Source organism: Dreissena polymorpha, chromosome 9 (genome assembly GCF_020536995.1).
Source record: "Dreissena polymorpha isolate Duluth1 chromosome 9, UMN_Dpol_1.0, whole genome shotgun sequence".
Classification (NCBI taxonomy): Eukaryota; Metazoa; Mollusca; class Bivalvia; order Myida; family Dreissenidae; genus Dreissena; species Dreissena polymorpha.
The window spans coordinates 75385519-75411823 of record NC_068363.1 but is presented as its reverse complement, the minus strand read 5'-3'; the positions used below and the strand labels follow the sequence as shown (position 1 = coordinate 75411823).

The following is a 26305-nucleotide window of genomic DNA, read 5'->3' as shown; positions in this document are numbered from 1 at the left end:
CCACCACACCCTCACACTATACCCCACCCCCCCTATTTTTTTTTCTCGCTTTTTTCGAAGATAATGTTATAAATGTCCACAACCCCACACTATACACCCCTCTTCACTCCACCCCTCCCTCCTTTGTGATTCACCTTTAAAAAGAAAATAGATGAGCGGTCTGCACCCACAAGGCGGTGCTCTTGTTATATAATAAAACCACTTCAACGTCTAGCCATGACGCTAATCAGACCAATGATAAAATCAGTTCGGCGTCGGAAAAGAAGAGAAAAGCCAAGTATGAATATGATAAACACACGACGCCAAGCGGAAACGAGAATTTTTTTAGTCTTGGCTAATTGATTTTCCTTGGCTTGAAACGTTGCCGATGTGTGTAAATGTAAACTTTGTAAGGAGTTTCCTTTATTAGCGGATAATTATATACTTATAATTAACGGAGATTATTTTATTTCAAGTGAATTGTCAAGTCATGTTGAGATTATTAAATATCCGAGATGGTATCATGTTAGTCGAACTTGTTGACGCTCTCAAATATTAAGCTACTTTTTATATCGGTAATATTTGGAGTTATAAAGAATTTAGCCCACATAAAAAGTATCTCTAAATTCTTTGCACGTCTTATAAATAATACTAGTATCATGTGTGACTTAAACGTGGTCTTATTATATGCACATCTTGCTTGTATTTTTTGTTCAATTTTCTAGTTAACTATGTTTATATTTTAAAATAGAAGTTAACAAAAGTGTATGCTTGTATTATTTGCTTAATTAGTAATGACCTTTTCCTTTATCTATCTTAACCCTTTGCATGCTGGGAAATTTGTCGTCTGCTAAAATGTCATCTGCAGAATTTCTAAAATTAGCATTTTCTTCGATTTTTTTCAAAGAATACTATCAGAATAGCAAACAGTTTGGATCCTGATGAGACGCCATGTTCTGTGGCGTCTCATCTGGATCCAAACTGTTTGCAAAGGCCTTTAAAATTCAGCTCCAGCGCTTTAAGGGTTAAAAGTACAGACAAGTACTTCTTTGGTACGGACAAGTGAATTTGTGGGTCCAACTTGTCCGTGGACAATTAGACTCTTAAAATATTTCAGAATCCCTGCTCAAGAGTGCTGAGGTTTTGTGCATAGATGGAACGCATTCCACATCTCCAGATCAGTTCTCACAGTTGTTCTGGTGCAAGTGGATGGATTGTACAGTACCGCTTTCTACGCTCTTCAGTCCAGAAGACTTAGCAGTCATGATGGTTTGAAGGTATGCCGGAAATCAATGTATACACATTTAAAGGTCTGGGGACAAGTCTTGTTTTAAAGGCCTTAGTCAATAATATGCCCATATAATCATATACAGTTGTTTTTTTCATTCAAGTTTGGGTCTGGTAGGGGGACCCATTCCCACGTGAGTGTCTTTTTATGCCCTTGGTAGTGTGGCATATAGCAGTTGAACTGTCCGTCAGTCTGTCCATCACAGGGATTTCAATAGACGCAGAATCCTGCGTTTTGATGCGAGCAAATTAAAAACGACTCGCTTTTGACGCAACCCTTTTTTCTGCCTTGCGTCATTTTGACGCATTGAAAATTTGACCTGTGCGTCAGTCAGTTAACATCTTGAGTTCCATGGTAATAAATCCCGTTGTGCTCCTAATTGACATTTATGTTTCAGTATTTGAAACTCGGTCTATAATCGAAGGAATACCCCGGGCGTTGTTTATCTTATCTCATCTCTTCCAATACGCATGTCACCGTCTAAATAGTGCGTGTGCACTAACTGGGTAATAAGCAGCAGTGATTACATGATAATCGATTGACAATCCGATAATTGCAGGGTTTTTGCAGACTTTGTAGACGGCACGTTTAAAGAAGGTCGGCAAAAATAATTAAAGAAAAAACAAAATTGATCAAAGGTCCATTAATTACGTAGATCCATTATTAAGTCCAGTGAGTTTTGTCAGTTTGTTAATCCACCGATAATTACGAGTAACACACATCTTATGTAAACTGGAATCACAGTTCATTTATTATACTAACAAGTCATAATACTACACATAAACATTGAGAATAAACATTTTTATGCCCCCCTTCGAAGAAGAGGAGGTATATTGCTTTGCTCATGTCGGTCTGTCTGTCGGTCGGTCTGTCGGTCTGTCCGTCCACCAGGTGGTTGTCAGACGATAACTCGAGAACCCTTTGGCCTAGGATCATGAAACTTCATAGGTACATTGATCATGACTTGCAGGTGACCCCTATTGATTTTGAGGTCACTAGGTCAAAGGTCAAGGTCACGGTGACCAGAAATAGTAAAATGGTTTTTGAATGATAACTCAAGAACGCATACGCCTAGGATCATGAAACTTCATGGGTAGATTGATCATGACTTGCAGATGACCTCTATTGATTTTGAGGTCACTAGGTCAAAGGTCAAGGTCACGGTGACCCGAAATAGTAAAATGGTTTCCGGATGATAACTCAAGAACGCATACGCCTAGGATCATGAAACTTCATGGGTAGATTGATCATGACTCGCAGATGACCCCTATTGATTTTGAGGTCACTAGGTCAAAGGTCAAGGTCACGGTGACCCGAAATAGTAAAATGGTTTTCGGATGATAACTCAAGAACGTTTACGCCTAGGATCATGAAACTTCATAGGTAGATTGATCATGACTTGCAGATGACCCCTATTGATTTTAAGGTCACAAGGTCAAAGGTCACGGTCACCCGAAATAGTAAAATGATTTTCAGATGATAACTCAAGAACGCTTTTGCCTAGTCCTTGATTAGATATAATTTATCTGAGTAGAATTAAATTGCTATGTCATGACCTTCGACATTGTAAATGCAGGACGTATTGAAAATTAACATTCAACCCGCGTTCAATTCAAAGCTGGCGATTCAACAACAACAGATTCAAATTACAAGTAATTGTTATTCAATAATGGAGAAAGCATTAACTGGATTTAACAAACATTTGATTAGGTTTGTTAAACCAGATAACAACAAGGAAAATTTGGATTATTAAAGTTTAACTACTACAGGTAATTAAATTCTTAAGTGTGCATATTTCGGACATGTATAGTATTCGGATAAACAGTAATAGATATTCTACATGTTCCACGCAGTTAGATTGTGTTTTGTTACAAAAGCTATCATAGGGATGATGATAATAAACATGTAATGATGATAAATATGTGATGAAAAGGTGCTACCGGTACATATCTTAAATTACTTAAATGTGTTAAAAGACTTAAATGTGTTATGATGAAGTAGATTTTAATGAGCATTTATTGTTTTTACAAATAAACATAGTATAGTGATAGAAATAATAAAACTTGTGAAAGGAACATGTTTTGTTTTTGAAAAACTTAGTTGATATTGTTCGCACAAATTATTTATATTTTGTCATTATCTTTGTTTACCAATTCATTAAAATATTTTGTGCTTTGTATCCTGGTATTGTTATTTAATAATTAAAGCAGTATAACTTTTTAAGATATTGTGTTACTCTTAGAGCATCTTTTTATCTAAAAAAAAATGAATAATACAGACATAAACACAATTAACGCGCTTCAAAATTGACCCCAGCATTTTTCAATTTGACTCCTCAAAATTTCAATCCAGGGGTCATTGACTCCTGGTTTCTAAAATCTATTGAAATCCCTGCGTCCGTCCGAAAACTTTAACATTGCCTATAACTTTAACATTATTGAAGATAGCAACTTTATATTTTGCATGCATGTGTATTTCATGGAGCTGAACATTTTGAGTGGTGAAAGGTCAAGGTCATCCTTCAATGTCAAAGGTCAATTATATGGCTTCAAAGCGGCGGAGTAGGGGGCATTGTATTTCTGACAAACAAATCTCTTGTTTCATTACAAATCGTGTCCAGTAATTGGCCCCCATTCCCAATGGAAAAAAGTATGTTTTTCCCAAATGGGAATTAAAAATTCCCAATGAAAGGATTAAAAAAGATATTATTTTTTAAGATCGCAATATTTTGTTCATCTCCCATCCATATAAGTTCATCCTTAGTAAATATAATGGTATTCTCAATTTGGAAGCATTTTTTAGCACAAAAAAAACAACGCTTATTTCCCAATTTTAGTCAATACACCGCAATTTTTCCCAATCTGAAGGGACTCAGCCCTTTTCCCAAATGGTGAACAAAAAACACTGCAATTGAAAAAAGTATATATTTTTCCCAAATGGGACTTTCAAATTCCTAATTGAAGGTTTCCAAAAAAAGATTTTTTTTTTCAATAAGTCAAAACATTTGAATGATCTCCAAGTCCAGCTCTACAAGTTGAACCTTAGAAAATATCATATTGAAATCAATTATCAATTTCAAAGTGTTTGTATGAATAAAATCAACAACATTAATTTCCCAAATTTAGTCAAAAGAACATGATATTTCCCAATTCAAAGGGACCCATCCCCATTCCCAAAATGGTGTTAAAAACACACTGATTTAATCATATATGTTTGATTTTGTATTCACAGTGTTGCCAATGCCTTGAGAAGAGTATGCATAGCTGAAGTTCCAACAATGGGTAAATACCATTATGCCTGTCTTGGGCTTTTGCATGTAGTTGTCTTGACTGTCGGGTATATATTTGGGCAGGACAGGCTAATTATTACAATAAGTGAAAGTCTGATGGGAAAGTTTTTTTGTTTTCTTACTATAAATGTTGCAGAAAATTGTGTATCTTCTAGCTGCTAGGAATTGCAAAAGGCATGGTGCTCTTTTTGTCAAAAGGGCTTTTTGGCACAATTAATTGATTGCATATTTTCCATATGACATATGCTTTTCCTATTACATGTATTTACATTTCATACTTCATGTATTTACATTTAAAACATTGTTTCCATAATAATAAAACTAGTTTTACTGAGTAAACTAGATAATTAATTGAAACTACACATGTTTACTTATGTGAGAAGATATAAAAAGGGATCTGAGGGATCTAGGGGTGGCAGGGTGGTACCAAGGAGTGGCAAGGTGGGACCTTGGGTGGCAGGGTTTGACCTACAGGGCTTTTCATCCTTATATAACAGAGGCCGATATTCGGCTCCTTCCCAATTCTAAAAAGCCTTATTTTTTCCCAACTCTGGCTGAAAGACTTCCCAAAAAAAACGATTGAAATTCCCCTGAAAATCAAAAAAATAAACACAGCGGATAGTGTTTTGTAGCCAAGTTACTATTCGGTATAGTTTTACTGGTCTTGTAGATGATTGTAATTTCATTGAAAGCTTCCACGAGCGATAAACAAAGATGAAGGTTTATTTTGCGTAATTGTTGTCTGGTATCGATTTTTTCGCTACCAGTTCAGTTCAGGTATTTCCCCACTACCGCTAAGCCGAATTTTAATTGTATTTGTGTACCAGTCTAGAACAGAATATTGCGTAGTACGGGTTTTATTGTCGGTTTTTGCACGAGGGCCGCAATGGAGGTCACCAGTGTCATCGCTGAATTTTCAGTTTGAAAATGTCACATAATGGTAAATATTACCTAAAATCAGTTAAGAAACGAAAGCTCCTGGACTCTAAAGAAGATCAAAAAACTTTTTTCGACTGCGGATTAAAAAAAACAAGCATGACGCCAGCAATAATTCTTCCGACAAGGCCGATCTTTCCGTCCGTCATAACGAAAAAAGAGATAACTTTTAGTTTACTGTTCAAAAACTGCTGTTACCTGTTGAAAAGTTTATCTGTTTGAAAATATAGCTGGCCAATCTTTGAAAAGAACATTTCCAGGTCATTAATTCATAACAAAAATAAAGTTCAAACCATTATTGTGACTGTTTAAAATTGATTAAATGATTTACCTGTGATGAAATGCTTTAAAAGTTTTTTTCCCAAAATGGCCATTTATCGCGCTTAAATTTCCCAATTTGCAAGGCTAGGGCTTCTTCCCAATTTCCAGATGAAAAGCCCTGACCTAGGAGTGGCAGGGTGGAACCTAGGGGTGGCAGGGTGGGACCTAGCAGTGGCAGGGTGGGACCCAGGGGAGGCAGGGTGGGACCGAGGGGTGGCAGGGTGTGACCCAGGGGTGGCAGGGTGGGACCCAGTTGTGGCAGGGTGAGACCTAGGGGTGGCAGGGTGGGACGTAGAGGTGGCAGGGTGGGATCCAGGGGTGGCAGGGTGGAACCCACGGGTGGCAGGGTGGGACCCAGGGTTGAAAGGGTGGAACCAAGGGGTGGAAGGGTGGGACCTAGGGGTGGCAGGGTGGAACCTAGGGGTGGCAGGGTGGGACTCAGGGGTGGCAGGGTGGTACCCAGAGGTGGCAGGGTGGAACCCAGGGGTGGCAGGGTGGTACCCAGGGGTGGAAGGGTGGTACCCAGGGGTTGCAGGGTGGGACCCAGGGGTGGCAGGGTGGTACCAAAGGGTGGCAGGGTGCTGCGCCCTTCCATTTAGGCCTAGCTTGAGCACTGATGTTGAATGAGTTACAGAGAAATTAGATTGGTTAATTTAAGATTACAGACTTTTGAAAATATCATAATACATGTATGTTATAATATATGTAAAAATTCAAACTTGGTAAAATTGATGCAAAATTGGACTCCTTCAAAAAGGAAGATAGGAGGCAATAAAGTTAATACAAAATATGCCATGTATTCTGTTTCAGCCATTGACTAGGCGCCATGTATTCTGTTTCAGCTATTGACTGGGTGCAGATTGATTCTGTTTCATCTATTGACTGGGTGCATTGATTCTGTTTCAGCTATTGACTGGGTGCATTGATTCTGTTTCAGCTATTGACTGGGTGCATTGATTCTGTTTCAGCTATTGACTGGGTGCAGATTGATTCTGTTTCAGCTATTGACTGGGTGCAGATTTATTCTGTTTCAGCGATTGACTGGGTGCATTGATTCTGTTTCAGCTATTGACTGGGTGCAGATTGATTCTGTTTCAGCTATTGACTGGGTGCAGATTGATTCTGTTTCAGCTATTGACTGAGTGTATTGATTCTGTTTCAGCTATTGACTGGGTGCATTTATTCTGTTTCAGCCATTGACTGGTTGCAGATTGATTCTGTTTCAGCTATTGACTGGGTGCAGATTGAAGCCAACTCTTCTGTGCTGTTTGATGAGTTCATTTCACATCGTATCGGACTCATTCCTCTTACAAGTGATGACGTTGTGGACCGTTTACAGTATTCCAGGGTAAGTGGATTAGATACAGTATTCCAGGGTAAGTGGATTAGATACAGTATTCCAGGGTAAATGGATTGCAAACAGTATTAGGATAAGTGGATAGGATACAGTATTCCAGGGTAAGTGGATCGTATACAGTATTCCTGGGTAAGTAGATTGGATACAGTATGCCAGGGTAAGTGGATTAGATACAGTATTCCAGGGTAAGTGGATTGGATACAGTATGTCAGGGTAAGTAGATCAGATTCAGTATAGCAGGGTAAGTCTATCGGATACAGTATGCCAGGGTTAATGGATCGGATAATGTATTCCAGGCTAAGTGGATCGGATACAGTATTCCAGGGTAAGTGGATCGGATACAGTATTCCAGGGAAAGTGGATTGGATACAGTATGCCAGGGTAAGTGGATCAGATAAGTATTCCATGGTAAGTGGATTGGATACAGTATGACAGGGTAAGTGGATCAGATACAGTATTCCATGGTAAGTGGATCAGATACAGTATGCCAGGGTAAGTGGATCGGATACAGTATTCCAGGGTCAGAAAAGGCTTGGTGTAAAAACTGGCCACAAGGTCTAAGTAGCCTACCTTTTTACCCTTTACCACTTAGATATGCATTTTGATGCATTTGAAGTTCCTTAGAAAGTTAAATTTAATAAAACACCTCTCTTACTAGATGCATGTTTTAAAGGCTTCATTACCAAGGCTTAGATACTGATGAGCAGCAAACAGCATAAAACCTGCATTGGCTGCGAGAAACTCGCAGGCTGTTCTGGTTTTATGTTGTTTGCACATAGCCATATTCACTTTACTTCTGAGTGGGAAAGAGTTAAGGCTGACCCCTGCTACCTTACCATTAAAGTTGCAATTTGTTAAAAAAAATTAAGCCCTTTTTTATGTTTTAGGGTAAGATTGACAGGGAAAATGTCAGAGAGGACAAAGAATAATTTTTTAAATACATCATTTATATATTGTAAATGTGTATGAAATGTCATATTATACCAACCCATGCAAAAGACGTCGGACCTCGGACAAATCAGATTCATTTTGCTGTGGTGCGATAATATTTCTGAAAATATTGGACCTCGTGTCAGACAAAAAATTCCACAACAATATCTAAAAGTTTAGTTAAAACCTATTTATTTTAGCTTGATTGCATCGAAAGCCAAGGGCTTATATAAACGCTCTCGAGTCCGTTTCCTGGGCCTAGAACCAGTACTTGGTGTCTTTGGGGAAGATCTAAAGAACGCTCCGACGGTGGGGATCGAACCCTTGACCTCCCGGTCACTAGGCGGACACCGTATCCATTACACCACAGCGACCTTTTATCTTAAAGTTTGAATAAAAATGAACACAAAACTATGAATATGTAAAACAAATACTGACTGTTTTATGTTTTATTTCGATGTATTATTTAACTTTAAAATAAAATGGATTTGACCAATGAGTGAGACGTCAAATATGATTGTTAATTGTTTTATATAGCAGTTAAAAATAACTTGTAAACATCACAAAGCTTTCTTCACTTTTAACTAAAGGTTTAACCACACGTTTTCAAATATCATGTTTCAATTAAGTTGTTATTGTATTTAGAATTGTTAAACATTCTGAACAACATTCTGAACGTCATAATAGTAAAAATAAACTCAAGTTGTTTTTTTAAAAGAAGAAGAAAAACAAGGTCCGGTAAAATCTGGTGAGGTCCGGTAAATTAAAAAAGTTATCGGATCTCATATCCGATAAGATTTGTTTGTCCTACTCATTGGTTGTTATACTATTAATTTATACATACAAAACGTGCATCTGACTGTTGTTTGTTTGCTTAAAAAATAGAAAAGAAGCAGCCACATTTGATTGTTCAATGCACAATTTTCTGTTTCTTGGATAATAAAAAAAGCGTAAACTTTGTTTGTGAGAATTTTTAGTTAAAAAGTTTAAGAGGAAAAAACACAACTTTTATATAATAATTGGTTCAAATTTCACGAGAAATATAACATAAATGGCCTAAATTAACATTTTATATAAAGATATAAAAATGATCAAAATCAAAGTGGGTTACAGTGTGAGTCTTCCCACTAGCCTTGTAAGTCTTTCGTTTATTCCGATAGCAATATAAATGCAATTAGTTTAATATATTTCTTTTACATTTTCCTTCATGTAGGACTGCACGTGTGAGGAGTTTTGTCCAGAGTGCTCCGTGGAATGCCAGGATGATGTCACGCGTCATGTGACCAGCGCAGACCTCATCTCTAGCAACCCCAAGATAGTGCCGGCAAGTATAGACTTTTAGAGATTTAGAAAACTTAGAACAGTGGTCAGTCAAGGGAAATACAAAGTGACCATTGTTGACAATTAATCGGTATTCTCGGATCACCACTTTTTATGCTCCCCGAAAATTTTCGGAGAGCATATAGTTGCCAGTTTGAAGTTCCGTACTTCTGTACTTACTTGCTTACTTCCGTCCTTCCGTCACACTTTTGTTACAGTTTCTCATAGCTCCTTCAATATTTGTTCGATCTCTTACATATTTGGCATGTAGGTACCTTGCATGGATCTCTTACTTTTGATGAGGTTTAAGGTCACTGGGGTCAAGGTCAAGGTCACCAAGGCTATAAATAGATTTTTCCTTCACAATTTTGTTACAGTTTCTCATAGCACCCTCAATATATTTCCGATCTCTTATATATTTGGCATGTAGGTACCTTTCATGGACCTCTACCTTTTGATGAGGTTTGAGGTCACTGGGTCAAGGTGAAGGTCACCAATGCTAATAATAGATTTTTCCGTCACAATTTTGTTACAGTTTCTCATATAGCGCCTTCACTATTTTACCGATCTCTTACATATTTGGCATGTAGGTACCTTGCATGGAACTCTACCTTTTGATGAGGTTTGAGTACCTTTTGATGAGGTTTGAGGTCAAGGTCATGGTCACCGAGGCTAATAATAGAATTTTTTGCTGGTTATTAATACATAGATTGACAAAGCGCATCATCGGGGAGCATCCATCAGTTTCACTGATATTCTTGTTTTAGATGGTTGTTCAGTTGGTAGTATTGCTACCTCGTTTTCCCACCCAGTCGTTCAGTAAATAAAGAAAATAAATAAAAGAGGAGATAATTTAAGATTACTCCAGGGAACGACTTAATAACTCGTGGAAAAGAGTTAGCTGTGTCGTGTGATAGAAAAACAGGGGAATGCAAAACTAAATGAAAGAGGGATGCAGCCAAAAAAGGACCGTAGCAGTAAATCATTTAATGCACCCCTCCTTTATAAACTGATTTGCTCTTTTTTTTTCATTGAAAAGCATTGAAATACAATATTTAAGTTTATTAAAAATAATATAAAACCTTGTAATGCAGATTGATAAAACGGATTAGACTTAGAATGCAAAGTAGTCAAAATAAACAGTAGTTGTAAGCTGAAGGTATTCAAGCGACATTGAATTAAATGTTATTTATAATGTAAAATTGTAAATAAATAAGATAAAACATTAAAAATTAATGTAAAATACACTTTTGATTGCCAGAAATGTAAGCTCAGTATTTAAACCACACTATGGGCATTGACAAGGATCTCAAGTGCCTCAAAAGTCATTCTGTCATGCCTACCGAATACCAAACACTTTGATACAAGATTGCGCAACTCCTTATCAGCTGAAGCTGGCATAGGGGCTACAAAAACTCCATTCAAAATGTTCTGAAACACAGAAAATGGGTTTCTGCCAGTGGGGTCATAGTATGCTGGTGCCAGGGCCAAGGCTTCGTACACAATACATCCTATAGACCACACAAAGGCCCTGGCATCAGGATTTGGACTGCTGAAAACCTCTGGTGCCTCATATGTAGCATTTGAGATGGGGTCCACGAGCATTTCGTTTACAGAGTCCAGACAAATGTGAATCTTTTGCGTTCCCTTTGTGAATTTTATTGAGTCCGTTGATAAATGGGCAGTTGGAGCAGTGTTGTTATCTTTGAGATGCGAAATAAGCTTCGCTATGGCTCGCCATATGATGATTACATCGATTTTTGTTCCTTTCGATCTGCATTCAGAAATAAGATCAGCCAGAGATTTGATCTGTGTTTCTACTATCACCCACTTGTTGCCTTCCTGAAAGCTGGTGACTATATTGTCATCTTGCCTTTCTGGAGCTGAAATTAAAGTAGACGTTTATTTCAAATCCCCTGCAGATGTTATAGTTTTGTCTGTTAGTCTGCAAAACTGGATCTTATAGATAACTTTCTTCTTTGTCTGTATAAATTGATATGTTTGTTTCAACAGATTTAAAAGTGTCTATCACACTGGAGTTTCAAATCTTCACGTGTTTTTAATTCTGAACTGGGATTCAGATTTATATGCAAAACTAACCAAAACAAGTTTTATATTTGTTACTTTTGGTATGTTTAAAATGTGGTTTTCTAAAACACTGCAGATAATTTCACAATTATAAGACATGTAGGATTGTGGCTTGTGTTTCTGGGTTGTTTTTCCTACCATTGGGACTATGACCAAAAATTGTTTAATACGGAAAAGAATTGCATTGTTTTCGAAAAAAAAATCCTAACACAGTATGGAAAAGATTAGTGTATACAAATTGTTGGAACAATTATCATCCCCTAGCAAAAGTAAATTGTGAAATAGAGTTATTCAGGCTGGGTTGTGCAGTGTTTTGATTTTAAGCAATATAAAATGATGGATAAGAAGTGAAAATTTACAATGAGCATCATTTTATTATCAAGTGACATCTGCTATCTTATTCATTCTTACATGTGAGTACACAGGGATTAAGCTAAAGTGGAATGTCAGTTCAGCCAAAAATTCCACTTTTCAATGCTACTGCTTTCTTTACTGTACCTGATTGCGCAATCCTAATGTTGACCATCTCGCCTGTGAGTAAACATGTTGCAGGATATAGCTTAGTACGGTGAGATCTTGGCGGCAAGTTGTCCCCTTCTATCAGGAAGTCATTCAGTGTGATCGTAGCAATCTCTGCATTTAGCCTTTGGGGCAACGGTAGAGTGTTCACCTGTAAATTGTTAGAAATAATGATTAGCATGTACTGATTTTCAAATGATTTTCAATATGGTATTTTTAACCAGGTTTTCCGAAGGAAAAAACTGGTTATTAGATTGGCGAATGCGGGCGGGCTGGCTGGCGGGCGGGAGGAACAAGCTTGTCCGGGCCATAACTATGTCGTTCATTGTCAGATTTTAAAATCATTTGGCACATTTGTTCACCACCATTGGACTGTGTGTCGCGCGAAATAATAACGTCGATATCTCCAAGGTCAAGGTCACACTTTGAGTTCAAAGGTCAAAAATGGCCATAAATGAGCTTGTCCGGGCCATGACTATGTCATTCATTGTGAGATTTTAAAATCATTTGGCACATTTGTTCACCATTATGGGACGGTGTGTCTCACGAAAGAATCACATCAATATCTCCAATGTCAAGGTCGCCACGACTAAAAATAGATTTATTTTGAAACAAACTTACAAAGGGGGTTAATTTTGTTTGTTCATTTCAAAAGTTCAGTTTGAGTTGTCTCCCTTTATGAATTTTTTTTCACAATGAAAACCTGGTTTTGTGACAATTTTGTCCCTTGTTAATGTTGTGTTTGTAATGATATTCAAAAAGCCAGTTGTACAAGTATTTATTTTCTCTGATCTTGAGTGAAAAATTAACTACACTGCAACTCCAATATATCACGGTCCGTTATATCGCGCTGTCCAATATATCGCGAATCGGCTATGGCTCCCAAAAATCTGACGAGCATAATCCTTAAATAAAATGTTTTTATCTGAGAATATGATGCATTAAAATCCGTTTCAAGCAAGTATTTTTCCCTTTTTTTCACCAACTTTAATCCAACAGTCATAATCCAGTTTTAACCAGATTGTTTGCTTACATTGTACATCACATTAACACCTGTGTACTGCGATAAACAAAAGACCCATTGTCAAACATGACAGGTCATTTCGGGTGTTACAATTCTCTATTGAATTTGCTTTGAACTGCCGAAACGCACCAGTGCACACATGAAGGTGTACACAATTATAACAGTAAATGTCTCAAGGCAATACTGACCTATCTCACCAATCTGTGTGCGTTAGATACAGTATACAATATAGATCAGTTAGTCACAATGCTCTAATATTAAACCCCATGCTGTGCATGCTTTTCATGAGAAATGAATGACGTAATTTTGTACATGGGTCTAATTTGTGCATGCTTTCTTGAACAATAAAACTCGGCAATGTTTTTCGGATTAAAAATTTAATTATACGCATTTGAAAATACTCGCATGGAATAATGTTTTGTGTTATACCAATTAATGACATATGGATATAACACAAACTTGAATAAGGTTGGTAAATAGCGTGTTTTGAGATTGCATAATGATGCTAATGTATACATATACATGCATACATAAACTTACAATTTATATCACGCGCCGGATATATCACGTTCGCGATCTTTGGACCCCTTCAACCGCGATATATTGGAGTTGCAGTGTATAATCTACCAAAGCCGACAATTTTTATGCCCCCTTTTTAAGAAAAGGGGGCATATAGTGATCTGTCCGTCCGTCTGTCCGTCTGTCTGTCTGTCTTTCCTTCACACTTTGCGTTTAGGTTTTGAAAAATGCTCATAACTTCTATGTCCCTTGACATATAACCTTCATATTTGGTATGCATGTGTATATGGACAAGGCCTTTCCATACGCACAAAAATGTTAACCCCTGTGACCTTGACCTTGAACTTAGGGTCTGCGTTTAGGCTTCAAAATGTGCGTTTAGGTCTTGAAAAATGCTCTTAACTTCTATGTCCCTTGAGATATAACCTTCATATTTGGTATGCATGTGTACATGGACAAGGCCTTCCCATACGCACAAATATTTTTACCCCTGTGACTCTCACCTCTAAGTTAGGGTCCGCATTTAGGTTTCGAAATGTGCGTTTAGGTTTCGAAAAATGCTCATAACTTCTATGTCCCTTGAGATATAACCTTCATATTTGGTATGCATGTGTATATAGACAAGGCCTTTCCATACGCACAAAATGTTTCACCCCTGTGACCTTGACCTTGAACTTAGGCTCCACGTTTAGGTTTTGAAATCTCCGTTTAGGTTTTGAAAAATGCTCATAACTTCTATGTCCCTTGAGATATAACCTTCATATTTGGTATGCATATGTATATGGACAAGGCCTTTCCATACGCCCAACAATTTTTACCCCTGTGACCTTGAACTTAAGGTCTGCGTTTAGGTATCGAAATGTGCGTATCGGTTTCGAAAAATGCTCATAACTTCTCACTAAGCGTTTATAGGGGGCATATGTCATCCTATGGTGACAGATCTTGTTCGTTTTCTTTTGTGCAAATTCACCAAAGGTTTACCTTTTACTTTGGTTAAACTGGAAAAATGTTTGTGGAAGAAATAACATCATAATGTTTAAATAATAAGCTCATTTCACTGTTAAATAGTGAATGCACAAATCAGTAATTTTTATAGTTATTTTGACTGTTTAAAACAGTTTAATACCAGTTTTAAATCATTGCTGTTTATCCATACTCCACAGAATAAAAAAAACAACAGAACAAGTTTATCTTATTAATCTGAAAATAATAGTCTTATATCAACATCAAATTATGGCAATACACACAGCGCTGTCAACTTTTGTCTTAAAGCTGCAAAATGTCAGAAAAAAAAGATAGAGTGGTGGAATATTTACCTTCATTCCTATTATTGTCTAAATAACATATACGGTACATTTCCTAAGTTTTGCATCTATTCTTATTATTCTCTACATAACATATATGGTATATTTTCCAAGTTTTGCATTCATTCATATTATTCTCTACATAACAGATACGGTACCTTTTCCAAGTTTTGCATGCCAATGCGGCTGACTATGGCCTGGCGGCACAGGTACTTGAGGGCCGGCGCCGTGTGAGGCGTCGTCTCCTGATGGGCGGTGCCATCTAGAGGGTTGAATCTGAGAACCATCACTGAGCTGTGCCTGTAGTCTCAATGTGGCCCTTATAGCTTCTATGTGGCCCTTATAGCTTCTATGTGGCCCTTATAGCTTCTATGTGGCCCTTATAGCTTCTATGTGGCCCTTATAGCTTCTATGTGGCCTCTGTAGCTTCAATGCTTCAAATTTTCCCCTGTAACTTCAAATTGGCCCCTGTAGCTTCAAGTTGGCCCTGTTGCTTCAATGTGGCCCCAGTAGTTTCAATGTGGCCCCAGTAGTTTAAATGTGGCCCCAGTAGCTTCAATGTGGCCCCTGTAGTTTCAATGTGGCCCTTGTCACTTTAATGTGGCCCCTGTAGATTCAATTTGGTATGGACATTTTATGCAATGTCACACATATTGGTTGTCACATAAATGTATTTAAGCCTTGTTATGGAAAATTTGGGTTTAATGCCTGTGCGTAAATTATCATCCCAGATTAGCCTTTGCTGCCTGCACAGGCTAGCTGCCTGCGCAGGCTAATCAGCGATGATAATTTCAGTGTACACAGGAATTTCGTTTGGAAGAGATTGAATTTAAAGAAAAATACAATAAAGCCCTTTCCCCCAAAGAGGGACTCAAATTCATTTATGAGACCGTTCAGATTGTATTTTACGGTATTAATATGTAAGGGCATGTGGTTGGATACTTAATTTTACAATGACATTGAATGTTACTAACGAAAGAATGTGAGAGTTTAGTTTATGATGAGAATATTTCTAGTTCCTTTACTCACAAAGATTTCAGGGAAAGTGAATGGTTCAGATCACTTCTAAGCAGTCATTTAATATTTTATTTTACAATTTAAATATTTCAGGTAACTTCGAGGCACAAAGAAGAGGCCAGTGAATACGAAGATACTGATGGTAAGTATAATGTACAATCGTCGAGGATGCAGGATGTATTACATTAGGGAACCCATGCAGTGCTGCAGCTAGATTTGTAATGGGCAATGTGCTTTTGTGAAAAAAAACTTCAGCATGCTCTGTCTCTTTGTCCTTGTGGCAATTTTTCAATGAAGCATTTGTTATACAAAGATATATAATATTAATTTCATGTTACATGTATTTTCATTTTAAGCAATGTGTTTGTAATTAATTTATCATGTTTTGCTGTTAAAATGTAATGAATTTTCATGAAAATTCTATGCAAATTAGTAGAATAATAATGGGATCAGATAAAGAATAATGACAATGTAAAAATTAACAATCAAGAATAATAATAACTACAGTAACTGGCAATGTTTCCTCCAGTTCAAAACTCTAGACTGACATTATCATTTGAGCCCTGCTTTGGAAAATTGGGCTTAATACAAGTGCATTTAGTGTCGTCCCAGATAAGCCTATGCATTCCTAACGTTGAAAAATACCATTTAAGGGGAAAGTGTCATCTCTGCATTTGCATTTCTTTTGATATTGCAGTCAAGGACAACCCATGAAAGTGCAAGCACTTATTTCCAATGGGGTCCTTTGGTTTTGCTGAAGAGACAGCAAGCAGACGAGACAATATTGGGATACAAGGAATCCGGGTGCGATACCCCTAGCTCTTTGCGAATAGATCCCTTGGTTCTTTAACGTGCTCAGTGTATAGCACCGATACGCGTGAGAATTACCTGGGTTTCATACCAGTACATCTCTAGTTAGGCGGGAAACACTTCAAGCATTTCTTAAATTTCCAGTGCCCCTGCCGGAAATTGAACCGGGACCTCTGGAATGGTAGACCAGAGTGTTACCACTTGACCACCGCACCATCTCTGATTAGCCTTTGTGGTCGGACACTACTGACATTCATTTAGTCCTGTTTTTCAAAAGCGCAGCTAATTGTTTTTTTCTACAGACATCCTGATTGTCAAGTTACGTAAAGGTCAAGAGTTGAAGGTGAAGGCCTTTGCTCGGAAGGGTTTTGCCAAGGAGCATGCCAAGTGGAACCCTACGACGGGCGTTGCGTTTGAGTATGACCCAGATAATGCCCTGCGACATACTACCTACCCCAAACCAGAGGAATGGTGAGTAACACCCTGTAACATACGGGGATTTTTTTCCTTCTTAGAGAATGGCGATTGTTCACAATTTTGAGAATTTTCTTTACTTAATATTTCACAATTTTGAGAGGTTTGCGACTCAGATATACACAATTTTAACTGGTCGCAACTAATTTTTATGCCCCTGAAAAGGGCATATAGTGATCGGACTGTCCGTCCGTCTGTCAGTCCTTCCGTCAGTCCTTCCGTCACATTTTGCGTTTAGGTTTCGAAAATTGCTCATAAATTCTATGTCCCTTGAGATATAACCTTCATATTTGGTATGCATGTGTATATGGACAAGGCCTTTCCATACGCACAAAATGTTTGACCCCTGTGACCTTGACGTTGAACTTAGGGTCCGCGTTTAGGTTTCGAAATCTGCGTTTAGGTGTTGAAAAATGCTCATAACTTCTATGTCCCTTGAGATATAACCTTCATATTTGGTATACATGTGTATATGTACAATGCCTTTCTATACGCGCACACATTTTAACCCCTGTGACCTTGACCTTGAACTTGGGGTCCGCGTTTAGGTTTCGAAATGTGCGTTTAGGTTTCGAAAAATGCTCATAACTTCTATGTCCCTTGAGATATAACCTTCATATTTGGTATACATGTGTATATGGACAATGCCTTTCTATACGCGCACACATTTTAACCCCTGTGACCTTGACCTTGAACTTAGGGACCGCGTTTAGGTTTCGAAATCTGCGTTTAGGTTTTGAAAAATGCTCATAACTTCTATGTCCCTTGAGATATAACCTTCATATTTGTTATGCATGTGTATATGGACAAGGCCTTTCCATACGCACACACATTTTGACCTCTGTGACCTTGAACTTAGGGTCCGTGTTTAGGGTTCGAAATCTGCGTTTAGGTTTCGAAAAAAGCTCATAACTTCTATCAAGCGTTTATAGGGGGCATAAGTCATCCTATGGTGACAGCTCTTGTTTTACTAATTTTGAAAAAGTTCAGGACCCATTTTTTACAATTTTTTATAAGTTCATGACTCTTTTTCTTAATTTTTTAAAAGTTTGTGACTCATTTTTTCACAATTGTCGGGTCAAAAGCCACGTCCAAAGCAATTTAAAAAGCCCCTGACATAAAACCTACCCCAAACCAGAGAAATGTTGAAAGAAACTTGAAGGCATTTTTATCAGTTTCATTTTAGCCTACACAGAATTTTATGCATGACACTTTCATTTTTCATTAAAATTCATCTGACACAGAAGCTTTAGTTTTCTAATTGTATACGTTTGTTTATGATTTCAGGCCAAAAAGTGAATTTTCAGAGCTGGAGGAAGATGAACGTATGTATTTATATTTGTAACCACACACATTTTGGAAGCGGTATATTGGATTCACTCTGTCCATTTGTCGGCATTTTTTCCACATAATTTTACTAGTAAAACATGTTTATTTTGAAGACACAGTTTGTATGCGTGTTGTTCCATTAATTTCTGAGTTATTTGCTCTAGAACCTTTCCCAAGACATGATTGCTATGCCTGTGACAAAGCTGTGCTGTGGTATTTAAAACACATATTTAAATTATATATATTAAAGCATGTATTTTTGTGACAAATGTTTAGTTTAGTTTATTTTTAGCTCATCTATTTTTTGAAAAAAAATTATGAGCTATTGTCATCACCTTGGCGTCGGCGTTGGCGTCCGGTTAAGTTTTGCGTTTAGGTCCACTTTTCTCAGAAAGTATCAATGCTATTGCATTCAAACTTGGTACACTTACTTACTATCATAAGGGGACTGGGCAGGCCAAGTTAGATAACTCTGGCGTGCATTTTGACAGAATTATGTGCCCTTTTTATACTTAGAAAATGGAAAATTTTGGTTAAGTTTTGTGTTTAGGTCCACTTTATTCCTTAAGTATCAAAGCTATTGCTTTCATACTCGCAACACTTACAAACTATCATAAGGGGACTGTGCAGGCAAAGTAATGTAACTCTGACTGGCATTTTGACAGAATTATGTGCCCTTTTTATACTTAGAAAATTGAAAATTTGGTTAAGTTTTGTGTTTAGGTCCACTTTATTCCTACAGTATCAAAGCTATTGCTTTCATACTTGCAACACTCATTAACTATCATAAGGGGACCGTGCAGACAAAGTTATGTAACTCTGACTGGCATTTGGACGGAATTATGGGCCCTTTATACTTAGAAAATTGAAAATTTGGTTAAGTTTTGTGTTTTGGTCCACTTTACCCCTCAACTATCATAGATATTGCTTTCATACTTGGAACACTCGCAAACTATCATAAGGGTACAGTTAAAGGACAAGTTGCATAACTCTGGTTGTTTTTTTTACGGAATTATGGCCCTTTTTTGACTTAGTAACTTTGAATATATGGTTAAATTTTGTGTTTCGAACCACTTTACTTCTAAAGTATCAAGGCTATTGCTTTCAAACTTCAAATACTTTCATGCTATCATGAGGTAACTGTACCTGGCAAGTTGAATTTTACCTTGACCTTTGAATGACCTTGACTCTCAAGGTCAAATTATTAAATTTTACTAGAAATGCCATAACTTCTTTATTTATGATTTTATTTGATTGATACTTTGACAAAACTACTCTTACCTGACATACCACAATAGACTCCACCCAAACCATCCCCCGTGCCCTCCCCCCTCCCCCCCCCCCCCCCGAATCCCCTCCCCCCTAATTTTTTTTATTTTTAAGATCATCTCACAAATGACCACCACACCCTCACACTATACTATACCCTCCACCCCACCCCCCCCCCGAAATTGGTTTTTTTTTTTAAACGGTTAAAAAACACAAATATTTATTTTTATTATTTTATTTTTGAAATACCGCCCAACCATTGCACCCAAGATTCCCCCCACCTCCCCCCCCCCGAATTCCCCCCCCCCCGATTTTTTTTTTTTTTTTTTTTTTTTTTAAGATCATCTCAAAAATGACCACCACACTTTCACACTATACTATACCCCCACCCCACCTCCCCAATTTTTTTTTTGAAACGGTTAAAAAATACAAATATTTATTTATATTATTTTATGTTTGAAATACCGTCCAACCATTGCACCCAAGAATACCCCCCACCCCCCCCCTCCACCCCCACCCCAAATTCCCCCCCCCCTATTTTTTTTTTTTAAGATCATCTCACAAATGACCAGCACACCCTCACACTATACCCCCACCCCACCCCACCTCCCCCATTTTTTTTGAAACGGTTAAAAAACACAAATATTTATTTTTGTTATTTTATTTTTGAAATACCGTCCAACCATCGCACCCAAGAATCCCCCCCCCACCCCCGAATTTTTTTTTTTTTGCATTTTTTTTCGCATTTTTGGAAGATAATATAATAAATGTCCACGCCCCCACACTATACACCCCTCTTTACTCCACCCCTCCCTCCTTTGTGATTGAAAATGAGAGTCCCTTCATCTTTAAAAAGAAAATAGATGAGCTGTCTGCATCCGCAAGGCGGTGCTCTTGTTTGAAAAATACTTTTATAGCCTCTTTTAATTACAACAAAATACTGTACTTATGTGCTCTTTTAAATTTATAAGATTGATATTTTTGGTGTTTTTAATGTTGTGTTTTCATCAGTCTGCACAGGCTAATCTGGGACCACACTACTCACATGCATTAAGCCCAGTTTTCCCAGAGCTAGTCTCAATTGAGATTGTTGTGATTGGTTGATACCATGATCTTACCTGAAATATTGACACAGAGATGGAAATCATCAAGGCCCAGAAGCTGTGAATGGCCCCTAAAGTGTTTCGAAGGAAACTTTAATTGTACTGCTATTGATAGTTCAAGAGCGAGGTTCAATTTATCTTTCTGTGAATCCATTTCAGACCAAGCGCCGTTCGATCCTAACGGGTTTCCCAACAAGTACTACTACAATGTGGAGTCGTGTGGCTCCCTGAAGCCTGAGAACATTGTGTTCTCGGCACTCGCAAAACTCAAAGAAAAACTGAGCAATCTGCAAACACAGTTGAGCCATGAAATACAGTCTGACGTGTTGGCGGTGTGATGGGCTAATCTTGTTGTCTCATTTATCATTCATATTTCAATCATTTGCTTGCATACATGGAATAATGTCCAAATCATCTCATTTACATTTTTTTAGCTCAGTTGAATTATCCGAAGGGATATTAAATAATTATAAATCACTGATTCTACTCCTTTAATTTGACGTTTCGGCATTATGCCTTAATCAAAACAATGGAAAATATCCGTAAACTACATTTTTACGTCTTTTGACAACACAATTTAAATAACAGAGTAAATATTTTTAAACGTCAAATGACGTTGTACATCATGACGTCATGAATGATGATATATAAAATGGCGTCATCATGTGTAATGTCATTTGACGTTTAAAACATTGACTCTGTTATTTAAATTGTCAAAAGACGTAAAAATGTAGTTTACGGATATTTTCCATTGTTTTGATAAAGGCATAATGCCGAAATGTCAAATTAAAGCAGTAAATTTTTTTAATCATTAAGACATACATTTGTTTTCATATTTGTTTGACATTATGTGTAAATCATAAAATTTTATAAACATTGGTAACAAACGTTTTCTTTTATTTTGTCGAGTTCAGTTGACAGCTTTATTGCAATCAGAAATGACATTAATTCAAAATTTGCAAATGGTCAATAGAATTCGTGTTAAGCCTAAGTGGGTGAGCTGTCATTGAATTGATAGTGTTTCACACTAATCTAATAATTATACAACAGGCTTCATCAGCAATGGGCAATAACAAAAAAGTTTAACAGTCCAGAGGCTAATCAGAGACAACACTTTCCATCTTAACTGGATTTTCGATTGGAAGAGACTTTCTTTAAACAAAAAAATATTTAAAAAGGGGGAAAGTGTTGTCCCTGATAAGCCTGTTATATTTAGGCTTATTTGGAGGAAACTTAACTTAACCCTTTCAGTGCGGGAACCGAATTTTAAAGGCCTTTGCAAACCGTTAGGATCCAGATGAGACGCCACAGAACGTGGCGTCTCATCAGGATCCAAACTGTTTGCTATTCTGATAGTATTCTTTGAAAAAAAATCGAAGAAAATGCTAATTTTAGAAATTCAGCAGACGACATTTTAGCAGACGACACATTTCCCAGCATGCAAATGGTTAAAATACATTAGACTGGTTATCTCAGAGCGCGACTCATATACGTGTATTTGTCACCTGTCAATTCATGTGTCGTGTTACTGGATGGCTTAGTACACTCATATACGTGTATTTGTCACCTGTCAATTCAAGTGCCATGTTACTGGATGGCTGAGAACAGATGTATTTGTCACCTGTCAATTCATGTGTCATGTTACTGGAGCTCAATTGGTCATTGCCGGCTCGTGTACTACTTACATGTACCCCGGGTACTCTTTAGTATACTTACATGTACCCCGGGTACGGTAAATATGCTAAAACGTATCCGGGAAATTTAAAGTTTAATCGGTCGTTGTCGGCTATTTTTTCAAAATAAATATATTCACATTAAGTCAATTTTCTGTAAAATGGCCTCTATATTATCGAAACTCATACTCACAAAGCATGTTGACGCAGTTTGAAAAAAAAGAAGTTTGTTAAAGATAATCGGTAGCACGTTTTACGACATAGAAATTAGGCGGGAATACAACTCGGGTACAGTCTAATATCGACTGGGTATGATTAAGGATATTTACCGTACCCGGGGTACATGTAAGTATACTTTAGAGTACCTGGAGTACATGTAAGTATAAAGAGTACCCGGGGTACACATAAGTAGTACCCGAGCCGACAATGACCAATGGAGCGTTACTGGATGGCTGAGAACAGATGTGAAATCTTTGTTATGTTTAGATAATACATGTCTGAATGCCTGACTCTATAATATATACATCTTGATGAGAAAGTTTGAAGCGCTGAATGTAAAATAATTTATGGGGACTGAACAAGTGAATAATAAAATGCAATTATTCTGACAGGATTGTTAGGAGACAAAGTAAGCCCCTCAAATAATCTGATAAAGATGACTGTCTAGTATGAATCAACAATACAAATTAAAAGACATAGGGATACACTGAATTTGTTGTTTTGTTCTTTAAGTACACAATTAAATACCCTCTCATGTAATTAAAAAGTTTTGTGTCAAGGACTGAAATTTGTCAACACAAGAATCTTCCTATACAACAATTAAAAAGTTTTATTTTCAAAACAATGCATGACAAGAGTGTGACTGTGAGCTTATGATAAGAAATTAAACATTTCATTTAAACATTGTAATTGAAGCTTACATGCAGACATACCTAGATAACTCATTAATATATAATTAATAAATACAATTAATTATACATTATATAACGATTTCTTGTGTGGATGTTTGGGTCAACGGCTCTTGTACAAAAAACAAAAACAATTGGTTTCAGCTCAATAACATTAGACAACACGGAGGCAGTGAGCTGTTAATTTTCTGTTTTAAGACTTTGTTCGCAAGGTTCATCCCCGGCTAAATAATTAAAAATCTGATTTAATGGCGTGGTCGAGTTTCTTGATTATAAATGTTCATCTTTTAGTTTACACATATTGTAAAATACTACAGATATTTAAGTTCAAAGTTGTCTTTGTTTTCAGGATATTTTGTGACTGACTGAAAACATGAATTATATGAACAATGAACAAATATTAAGCAAATATCTTACGAAATATAGTGTTCTCTTCGGAATAACTTAACAGTTGCACAGTTGTATTATGTTATTTCACATATGAAACTATTTATAAACAAACATTACCTAATGTAATACAGGAATCAGCGCTAAACGGAGAAAAGTGCTGTCGTCTGCTGTTGATAACTATCGGAACGAATTGGTTGTGAGATGACGTCACTGATGGTTGACGTCATAATGTATAATATTTCATGACGTTACGTTTAAATTCTTTTGACGTCAGTAAAATGGTATTTCAGCCTTTTTAGTATAAATACTGATGTTTCTATACTATCCTACATTAATTATAGTAAAAATTACGTCACGCTCCTATAACGGTTGTAAGTTGGGAAGTTGAGTTTCGGGAATACAAAAGATTCGAAATACAAAAGATCTGTTCCAGGGACGACCCTGGGTCTTTAAATGCCCGCGTTGAAACACAAAGTAAACTGCGGTTAACCGTCTCATTTCAAAGGCTAGAAGATTGAGCCACCGAACCTGCGACTCCTAAGTTCAGGCACCAGTGTTGTTATATTTCAAAGTTTTAAGTTTTTCTGCGTTCAGGCGGCACTTTGTTTGAACCAGGAGTGTGTCCAAGCATGTGTCTCGTACAGAATTCACTTACTAAACTCACGAAATATTCTGGACGAATTTTGAGTAATAGCTGAAATTTCCAGCTATTTTATTTTCAATAGATGTGTTTAATGTTGGTGCGATTGTCTTTAAAAATAATTAAAGCACAATGTGTCCGGTATGGTGACTATCAACCAACCAAATACATCTCCACCTTTAAAGCTCCAATTATACGTAGAGAAGACCTTTACAAAATTCGTTTGTCTGTATCAAAACAAAAGCAACAACGTCATAACGACTTCTCCAGCATGTGAACTTTCTCAAGACACTGATAATGCGCAGTTAACCAGCACACACATACTCATGAAAACTTTCATAAATTACAAATGCTTGCGCATGTAGAATACATAGATTATTTGAAATGCCTGTTATTTATTTTTTTAGTCAAAACAATGTTTTGCCATCTGCCAACAGACAGCGGCATTGAACGAACGCATTACTGCTTCGTGAGCATTGTATAGAAATAAGCCTCGATCTGGGAAAACGGGGCTTAATGCACGTGCATAGTGTCGTCTAATATTAGCCTCTGCAGTCCGTCCAGGCCAATCAGGGACGACACTTTCCGTCTAGAATAGATTTTCGCTCAGAAGAGACTTCATATCAACGAAAAATTCCATAAAAACGGAAAGTGTCATCCCTGATCTTTTGCAAACTTTACGCACATGCATTAAACCCGAATTTCCCAGAGCGAGGCTCAAATGGTCACCACTACTAAATCATGTTTGCTTGCGCCAGTATTCTTATATTCCATTCGTACCAAGCTATTTGGAACAGAAATAAAATTAAATACAATTCTTGCAAACGACTTTTTGCAGTGAAATAAGCGGCATTTCCCTTCACCTGCAGCTAATGCCGGTGGCCTTGGGCTTTAACGTATTTCTGTGAAATTGTTGTACAACTAATAACTATTTTCCGACTTTTTACTGTGTGAATGAGGGTCTTTTCAGCCCTCAAAACTACACAGCACAACATGTATAGAAGACATACACTTAAACTAATTAAAAAAAAATTGTTACATTAAAATTACACATTTATTTGGTTGTCCCATATATATTTTCTGATTTAACTTTGTATTTAGTGTATAATGTAAATACATGTATTTGCTATTGTAAGCAACAACTTAATTGCGCGTCCCACGAATTAAACATGTAATACTTTTCAAATAGTAATACCTTTTTCATTGTAAGAAAAAAGTAGTCAATAAGTTAAGAAATATGTATCTGCGTTTTCATCATCTGGCGTTATCATTTAACAATAATAAATCTTATTTTATCTTTATTAAAATATATACATGAACATGAAATTCCGAAGTGTTAAATTGTGATTGATTAGTAATTATGTGTATAACGGTATATACAAATCGGTTTAGCATTCAATTGGACATTAAAAATCTAAAAACACACCTTAACCAGAAAATCTAAACATAAGACCAGTAATTGTGATAAACCGTTTTAATACGATAAGTCTAATGATCTCTTCTGAATCGCATATCTTGTGTGCAGGCCTCCAAAAACTAGATATCTTTCAGTGCGTAATCACGATTGATTCTCCTTATCACTTCCTGTTACATGTAATTATTGTTAGGCGTATTTATACTTTCATATAATATATCTACACATACATATGTAAGAGCAATAACAACATACAATTATCTAAATATGTTTGAGCGCTAAATAGGAGTTGCTTTGACTGAATGTAAAGACATATTGCTGGCACAATACAATGTTTCCCTTTAAATTAACTTGCTCACAGTTAGGTTAAATGTCGATTTTCAAAACAATTGAAGTAGATTAAA

The 26305-nt window shown here is 36.9% G+C and overlaps 2 protein-coding genes across 4 annotated transcripts in view; one reads left to right on the top strand and one right to left on the bottom strand.

The window, feature by feature from the left end:
* Window positions 1-23247, top strand: part of LOC127843611 (DNA-directed RNA polymerase II subunit RPB3-like) — a 32345-nt gene extending 9098 nt beyond the window's left edge. For both annotated transcript variants that reach the window (XM_052373299.1, XM_052373301.1), the window contains exons 3-10: window positions 1097-1256; window positions 4499-4548; window positions 7040-7161; window positions 9314-9424; window positions 15985-16033; window positions 17004-17172; window positions 18463-18500; window positions 21036-23247. In XM_052373299.1, the coding sequence (XP_052229259.1) occupies window positions 4545-4548; window positions 7040-7161; window positions 9314-9424; window positions 15985-16033; window positions 17004-17172; window positions 18463-18500; window positions 21036-21214 (672 nt within the window). In that variant the 5' untranslated portion in view covers window positions 1097-1256; window positions 4499-4544 and the 3' untranslated portion in view covers window positions 21215-23247. The remainder of the gene's footprint in view (window positions 1-1096; window positions 1257-4498; window positions 4549-7039; window positions 7162-9313; window positions 9425-15984; window positions 16034-17003; window positions 17173-18462; window positions 18501-21035) is intronic.
* Window positions 10468-24070, bottom strand: LOC127843610 (serine/threonine-protein kinase Nek6-like). 2 transcript variants are annotated; one of them, XM_052373297.1, is made up of 4 exons: window positions 23965-24070; window positions 15033-15481; window positions 12007-12178; window positions 10468-11303 (listed from the first exon to the last, which is right to left on the bottom strand). In XM_052373297.1, the coding sequence occupies exons 2-4, from the start codon at window positions 15159-15161 to the stop codon at window positions 10699-10701; spliced, it is 906 nt and encodes a 301-aa protein (XP_052229257.1). In that variant the 5' UTR covers window positions 15162-15481; window positions 23965-24070; the 3' UTR covers window positions 10468-10698. The 2 variants fall into 2 exon arrangements, with proteins under 2 accessions (XP_052229257.1, XP_052229258.1); XM_052373298.1 differs by having other exon boundaries at window positions 15033-15322; window positions 23965-24064.
* Between the last annotated feature and the right edge of the window lie 2235 nt (window positions 24071-26305).